The 8,349-nt window shown below is 49.3% G+C and overlaps 1 protein-coding gene across 1 annotated transcript; it reads right to left on the reverse strand.

Annotated features, from left to right (window-relative positions):
- Positions 1-784: 784 nt before the first annotated feature.
- On the reverse strand, positions 785-3,880 carry LOC147646776 (uncharacterized). The gene is made up of 2 exons (XM_086873004.1): positions 1,591-3,880; positions 785-1,271 (listed from the first exon to the last, which is right to left on the reverse strand). The coding sequence occupies exons 1-2, from the start codon at positions 1,843-1,845 to the stop codon at positions 1,074-1,076; spliced, it is 453 nt and encodes a 150-aa protein (XP_086729130.1). The 5' UTR covers positions 1,846-3,880; the 3' UTR covers positions 785-1,073.
- Between the last annotated feature and the right edge of the window lie 4,469 nt (positions 3,881-8,349).

Consider the following 8,349-nt stretch of genomic DNA (forward strand, 5'->3'; position numbering starts at 1 on the left):
CTTCTGAACCAGCTTCTGAAATTCTAAAGCTGATCTGTAAGTTTTATTCCTATGGGATTTTTAAAAGTAGATATGTCATCAAAGTTAACTTTCTTCAGAAAGCAACAAGATTGTCGTCCTTCCACTGATACTCTTTTTATTTAACAGAGGTATTTGATGGTGCTGTAAAGGAGCAAGATGCAGAATGAATTTGAGAGAAGTCATTGAAACTGGGAGCACAGATGGTTGATTCCTACAAATCAAAAAACGGATGTTTTGTAGGCAAATGAAATCTAATCCTATTTGGAGGGTCAACAGGATAAATAGAAAGAACTAAATACAGATCTATATAGATAAACTCCCCCCAGAAATCTATGAAGCAGGACTGATAGCTGCCATAGCCCAGGCAGCCTGTGGATCTAATTGCCTGCCTGAATTCAGCCCTTGCCTGGATCCCAGGGGAGACGTCTCTGCATTTCTCTCCCAGCATTCCAAGGATGATCCTGCTCCTTTCATGGTGCACCAGAGTCCTGCGAGCCCCCTGTCCTGGGGCCATCCTGATGCCTGCCGGGGCCTTTAGGGTCCCCCCTGACGTGCAGACAGGGTTTGACTCCAAGCTTCCTTGGAAGGTGGAGGCAGGTGAATATTGGCCACCTTCTTCTTTCCCGCTGCCCTCCATACTCTTGCAAACCCTGATGGGGCACTCGGGCTCTCCATTGCAGGCAGTCTGGAGCTGCCATGCAAACCCATCTCTCAAGGAGTCCCCAGGTCTCAGGTGCAACATTAAGACAATGACACAGCAACGTGTAGAAAACGTGAACTTTATTCACTTGACTACTTCTAAAATCTACACTACAACGTTACTTGAAGACTATGGGGTAAGAATCTTAAACCTAAAATACTTCAATACTTCAACTGTTTAGAACTGAACACTAAGGGAAAGGTCAACTTCTTGGGGGAAACGTGGTGGGGAATCCTACAACTAACAATAGGGGTGTGGCTAACTTCTAAGATGGGGAACGTCGCAGTGCCTGGGCTGGGCACTGGTCACACATTCCCCGTAAGGTTCTGAATTCGGAGTGCCACGCTGGAGGTCAGAGCTGCGGGGAGGTGCGGAGTCTCCTGCCAATGCCCTCTTTTGCCGCCGTCTTGGTTGTTGGTCTCGGCTGAGAGCGAAGGCACAACCGCATCAAGTCACGGTTGTGCCTCAGCAGCTGCATCAACTTCTTTGGACAGCCGTGTCTTCGATGGCGGCGGGGCCCTGCACGGCCTGAAGGGCTCCGGAGATTCCGCTGCAAGGCAAAGCGCAGGGATCCCCATGGAAGAGGCAGAGGGGCAGAGCGGGGCCGGCACCCACAAAGTGGGGCTGCCTTTGGCCTCGGAGACAGAGACTCGGGCTCAGTTGGGCTGGGCTGCCCCGGGGAAGAGGCTGCAGCATGCAGAGCTCTGGCCGCCTCTGCTTGGTGCTGTCCATGGGGCTCAGCCCCTGGGCCGGATTCCCCAGCCAGGAGCTCAGGCCCCTTCTGCCGCAGGGCATTGGCCAAAGGGTGCCCAAGAGGCCCTCAAGGTCTGCCCCATCCCGCCTCCCTGACCCCCCCAGCCCCGCCTCACCTCTCCCCAGCATCTCTGAAATCTTCTCTCAAGGGCCCATCCCATGGCCATGCCTATGATGAGCACGCCAACCAGCAGGACTGCCCAGGACACCCACAGGATCTGCTCAGGGTCCGTCTCCTCCGGGTAGAAATCCTCCGGAAGGATAGGAGAGGCATCCGTGCTCTGCTCGAGTTTGCTGGAAGGGTCGAGGGGATGGGCCAAGAGCAGCAGCACGTAAAGCTGCAGCAGCGAGGAAGAGCCGTGAGCAGCCATAGAGCTCTGCCGGCAGCACAGAGGCTCTGGGCGTCTCTCTGCAAGCAGGTCTGCCTGGGCTCTGGGGCGCAGCAACAGCTGGCGACAGTTGCCAGGCACCGTGCCGTCGCCAGAGGCTGTGATGTCACAGAAGCACAGAACGCCCTGGCCTCAGAGAGCCCTGAGAGAATGTTGAGTCCAACCTGTGAGCCATGGCGGCAAGCATGGCCAGCAGAGCGGGGCCCGAGCGCTGCGGCCTGGCTTGCCTTGCCCACCTGCCACAAGGATGACTCCAGCAGCCCCCTGTCAGGCCATTGCAGGATCTAATGGCCCTTTCTGGGCACAAGTTCTTGCCAACGCCCAGCGTAAACCTCCCTTGGCACAGCTTCAAAGCCTTGTTGGCATCTGCTCTCTCTTGTCCTTGCCCATCTGGCTGGCGCTGCCGTGTTGCTCACTGGCCTGTCTGTGGGAGAAGAGGCTGTGCCAATGAGTGCTGCTCAACTTTGAGGCCATTCAAAGGAGGATTTGATTGTGCCTGCTGTGGGAAGGAAGATGCGTGCACATGGCCACTTCCCATAGGTTTTACCGCAGATTTTCATCAACAGCTGTCCTACTGAAAGTAAAGTCTGTTTTAGTGAGTATTTGAGGGGTTCCAGAACACAATGGCATCTCAGGGAAATTCTGCTGGTTCAGTTCTACTGAAGTTTTGAGATGAGTTGCAAATCCTGAAAATTTTCTCCTTGCCGAGGTGGTAATTTCACAGTTTAGATTGTGGGGATATTGATTGCTCAGTGTTGAGGACTTAATGTAACTTTCAGCAGCAGAAATTTTCAACATCCAGTGATTGTCTTTGAGACAAAAACATTTGAAATCTTTTTTTCTGTGGACAGGAATTGCTTCTGCGTTACTTCACATTATCCATTAAAAATTTGATGCCTGGAAAAAGTCCCGAGTGCTGTGTGATTTCCTTGGTCGTGTTCTTTGGAATGGCTTCCCCCCCATTTTCTGAAGCTAGCCACAGAAAGGTAATAGATGGGTGAGAAGTTATGAAAGGCCAACTGGTGTAGATCTTTGCCTCCTGTTTCGAGGTCTGTGGTGAGCTGTGAGTCAAAGAGCTGATTTGACGCTCTGGAGGTCAGAACTGAGGGGAGATGCGGAGTCTCCTCCCAATGCCCACTTTTGCCGCTGACTTGGTTCTTGGCCTCGGCTGAGAGCAGTAACGAAGGTGCAGCTGCATCAGGTCACAGTTCTGCCTCAGCAGCTGCATCAACTTCTTTGGACAGCCCTGTCCTCGGTGACGGCGGGGCAATATAAATACAATATAAATTCCAGCTCATGCTTTCCCCAAAAGCCTCATTTAATTTATCCAGGATTAAAAATTAAAGAAAAACTAAAAAATAACTTAAAAGCATTTCACATAGTATGTCAAATACTATCATTTCCATCTGAAGTGTTCATCATTATTATATTTTTCTGAAGTGAATTACCAAGTCTCCTGCACCCATCTTCCCAAAATCTGATTCTAAGTGCTTGCTAGTTTAATCCCTTAGGAAGCAAAGGTAGCCCCAGGTGTCTCTGGATGAACAGAAACTAAGCAGCAAAGCTTGACAAAGTATATTAAATTGTCAATAAACTCAATAAAGATTTTCCACTCCAGAGATAGCTATCACCAGCTTATGAATTTTGCTAGGGCAGGTTTAGTGAAGAAAAACTAGGTCTTTATTACCAAATCAGTTAGGAGTTGTTCTACTGTACTGCCGGTAGGATGGGAGTATAAACACCATATTCTTCACAGCCTCATCCACAAAGAATTCCACCTTAAAATTAAGGCTGCTTTGGAGTTTGACCAAATGGAAATTCACTTATAAAACACAGTGCTGGCAGCATGGTCAGTCTTTGCAATACAAAACTGGGAACTAACAGCAGATTCCTGATCACATCTCCAAGGCTGAGAGTCCAGAACTGTAGTGGTGGCCAGGCCCTCGCTGACTGCCAAACCTCCAGCCATCATCCCTTCCTCTCCCAGGGACAGGCGAGAAAATGAGATCGGCAGAAACTAGAAAGCAAAAATGAAGAAGGTCATTGATGAAACAGACTGTAGTGGTTTAGAAACTAGCACGCAGATTTAGATGAAAACACATCTTATTGATCAGCAATTAAAATGAATACTTAATTCTATTATTCTGCATTATTATTAGACAGTCCAAGACAGCCAAGCTGACCTCAAGCTTGCTGAAGCATCGGGGCCAGGTGTCGCTCCGATTGGGAACGGCTTGAAGGAACGACCATGGACTCTCATGGGAGTCACGACACGAGAATTCCCAGTTTATTGCTTCAGCTCTGTCTTATAGACAGATACGTGGAAAAGTACAGAAAGGAAACTCTTATTGGTTAACAAAGTACTACATTACTATCATTGGTCAGGGGCACTCTGCCCCCCCTGACTCTCTCTTGCAAGGAGAAACAACAGGTTGCAAAACAACACCTGCAAGGCTGTTTAGTATCTCTGAGAATTGTTTTAATTCCTTCTCATGAATTTCCCAGGCTAGGCTTCAGTCAGACCTGAGAGCTATGTGGCCTGCAATAACTACAGGCACTCTGGTTCAGATTTAGCATCCATAATTCACCTTTTTCGCTTAGGAAAAAAAAATAAAAATGTACTGTGTTTGTAATTTCCTGTTGGGCCCTTCAAGAAAAGAAACAAACACAGCACAAGAGGTTTCTTTTACTAGAAATTAGAATGGATGCTGATTTAGAATTAATTTAGAATTTTGGTTTATGTTTTGGTATTTAGGATTTGTTCTCCTTGCAAGGATTTGATGATTGAGTCTAATATTTCTAATTCAGTGAATTAATACACACACTATACAAAACTATATACAACATTGTTAGTCTGTTCGAATTGACAGTCTAACATGTCAATAGAGTAGTTTGAAAGAATACCAAAGTGATAAAAACAATGCACAATGCAATTTATATGCAATTTGATCCCCTCTTCTTATCCCGCTTTTTTTTTTTTTTTTTTTTTTTTTTTTTCAAATACAATTGAGGGATTTTTGAGGGATTGATAAAGTTTTCATGGTTGCTCCTGTTATTGTTCATCGGGTTTGAACAGTAGTTCATGAATTCCAGGAAGGTTTAGGGAATTTGAAGTTACCATCTCTTCACGGCTGTTTGTCAGCTCTGTAAACACAAAATTCAAAAGATACAAAATGAGTTAGTTTTGGGTCCTGCAGGGACTGCAAGACACTGGCACGGCTCAGGCCGCTGGAGCCGACGGGTCGGCTTCGGGTCGGTACAGAAGGTCCCGGTGGAGCGGCCCGCCGTTGTCTTTCTCTCCCCCCGCCACCTTTATGGGTGCGGGGGGGCCGCTGCTAGAGTTCAGATCGGGAGCGGAGCACGGCAAGCGCTCTCTTTCCCTCCCGCGCCTCCCCGCTGGAGCGCGAGGGGACCGTGAGGGCGAGCCGTCCCGCGCATGCGCGGGGAGAGCGAGGTCGCCGGCCCCCCCCGCCTGCGCTTTCTCGCCGGTGTTTCGGACGCGCGGGGGGGGCGATCCTTGCCACGGGCCTGGCCCCGGCCCCAGATTTGGGTTTGAGTTCGGGTTTTTCGGGGTTTTCGCGGCCGGCGGCGGCGGGCAGGCACAGGGGGAAAGCAAAGCTGCTGCTTTTCTTCTCCCCGCCGCTCCTCCGCCCGCGGTCGGCCGGCGGCCGGCCGGACCCCGGCTGGTGGCGGCGGGCAGGCGCAGGGGGAACGCGGTTGCTGTTTCCCTTCCCCCCGCCGCTCCTCTGCCGGGGGGAGCCGCGTGCCCCGCCGCGTTGGTACACGGGGGGTTTGCTTGGGCGGGCCCGCCCCCTCCCTCGGTGGTGGCGGCCCGCCGTGTTTCGGAGCTGCGCTCGGACTCCTCGGTGGCGGTGGCCCGCGCGCCGGGCGCGGGGGAGCCGAGCGCCGACTCTCTCCCCCTCCCCCGCCGCGCTGACGGGCTGCAGCGGGGATGTCTGCGCTTTTGTTCGCGGCACAGAAGGAAGAAGCTCGGAGAGCACGGAGGCGCTGGAGAAAGCAGGTTCTGCGGCGGCTGGCGGTGGCGCTTTTGGCGCCGGCGGAGGCTTTGCGGGTGGCACGGGCGGAGGCGGGCAGTCTCTGCTTGCCTGCCGCTTTCCCGTTGGCAAGGCCCGCGCGCCCAGCTCCGCGGATGGCGGCCGCTCAGACTGCTCTGGAGAGGGAGATCTCTGGGCTGCGGGTTGCTCTCGCTCGCCGCTAAAGTCCTCCGAGGGTCTGGGCAGAGCTAAAAGAGCACTATGCAGCTCATCCACGGTTTCACCTCCCGGTCCCTTATCTTGTACAAAGGAGGCACTCCCGGCATCTAAGTTTTTCCTCCCGGTTTCACTGTCCTCAGACTGGCTCTGTTTCAGCGCTTTAAAAAGCACTCCCCAGGTGGCTGCTAGGCTACACACGCTGATATCTCCGTTCATGAATTTTGACCGTAAATGGTTCTCTATTGACAGCCAAAGTTCGAGATTAAAGGCATTGTCCATAGTTATATTAAAACCTTGCTCTTTAACCCACTGAAACAAATCACGCATGGCATCTTCAGAAACACTGAGTCCCATGCGGGGCAGGGCATCCTGCCATGCAAGGTAGGCCAGCTGTTCATCAGCTGAAGTACAGTTCCCCATTATGAGGACCTTATCTTGGCGGCTCTGCGAATGTAATCACACACACGCTAACGGCTCGGACCCGGGGTTTTTGAGCTCTGCTTCGCCAAGACGACCGTTCCAAACCTACTCACCGGCAGGCTCCACTATCCCGTTGGTTTCCAGAACCAGCTTCCTCTTGGAAAGCCCGGGAGAATTCCACTTACCCCTCTAGGAGGAAGGGCTGGCTTTTTCCCGCTCGCTGCTTACCCTCAGGGGATTAGCAGAAGTCACGTCGGTTGCCTTCTGACCTCAGGGGTCGGCTGCAGTTTATGTCGGGTTACCGGACCTCAGGGGTCGGTTCAACATCACGTCGGGCGGTCACCAGATGTCGCTCCGATTGGGAACGGCTTGAAGGAACGACCATGGACTCTCATGGGAGTCACGACACGAGAATTCCCAGTTTATTGCTTCAGCTCTGTCTTATAGACAGATACGTGGAAAAGTACAGAAAGGAAACTCTTATTGGTTAACAAAGTACTACATTACTATCATTGGTCAGGGGCACTCTGCCCCCCCTGACTCTCTCTTGCAAGGAGAAACAACAGGTTGCAAAACAACACCTGCAAGGCTGTTTAGTATCTCTGAGAATTGTTTTAATTCCTTCTCATGAATTTCCCAGGCTAGGCTTCAGTCAGACCTGAGAGCTATGTGGCCTGCAATAACTACAGGCACTCTGGTTCAGATTTAGCATCCATAGCCAGGCAGTGCACAGCTTCCCAGGAGCTGATTTACCCATCGTTCTCAAGTGAATTGACCTGCCCACAGCCCCACAGGAGAACTGCTAGGCTGCAAAATAAAAAATGAGCTCTGCTTAAGAGTCAAACCCCAGCACACAGACCATATTAAAGGAAGAATGAAACCTGCAGCATTTGATTGACCTTCAATGCCCTGAGAAGATGACAAATTCCCCAAAATGAACAAGTTTCCAAAATACAAATCAAAGGACTGATTTTGATGTATCAAATGTTAAATAGGCCTGTGAAATTGGAGTTTTGATGGATTTTTCTGAGATTGTGTGGAAAGTTGTCAAGATTTTGTGGGATGTTTCTGGAATTTGGTAGGGTTTGGAGAAGATTTCTGTAATTTTGTGGGACGTTTCTGGAATTTTGTGTGATTTTGTAGAATTTTGTGGGATATTGAGGGGACTTGAAGAATTTTGATGGATTTTTCCGATATTGTGTGGAAATTTGTCAAGATTTTGTGGGATGTTTCTGGAATTTGGTAGGGTTTTGAAAAGATTTGAAGAATTTTGTTTGATGTTTCAGGAATTTTGTGGGATATTGAATTTACTTGAAGAATTTTGATGGATTTTTCCGAGATTGTGGGTAAACTTGACACGATTTTGTTGCATATTCCTGGAATTTGGTAGGGTTTTGAGAAGATTTCAGGAATTTTGTCGGATTTTTCTGCAATTTTGTGGAATTTTTGTTTAATTTTGAAGAGACATGAAGAATTTTGAGTGATTTTTTCTAGATTGTGTTGAAAAGTTTTCTCGTTTCTGTAGGAAGTTTCTGGAATTTGGTAGGGTTTTGAGAAGATTTTGGGGATTTTATGGGATGTTTCTGGAATTATTTGGGAATTTTGAGGAGACCTGAAGAATTTTGATGGATTTTTCCTAGATTGTGTGGAAAGTTCTCAAGATTTTGTGGGCTATTACGTGAATTTCGAAGAGTTTTGAGAAGATTTATAGAATTTTGTGGGATCTTTCTAAAATTTGGTAGGGTTTTGAGAAGATTTGTGGAATTTTGTGGGATGATTCTGGAATTTGGTAGGGGTTTGAGAAGATTTCGGGGATTTTATGGGGTGTTTTTGGAATTTTTTTAGGTATTCT

This window comes from Cyanistes caeruleus, unplaced genomic scaffold, assembly GCF_971803275.1.
Source record: "Cyanistes caeruleus unplaced genomic scaffold, bCyaCae1.hap1.1 HAP1_SCAFFOLD_80, whole genome shotgun sequence".
Classification (NCBI taxonomy): Eukaryota; Metazoa; Chordata; class Aves; order Passeriformes; family Paridae; genus Cyanistes; species Cyanistes caeruleus.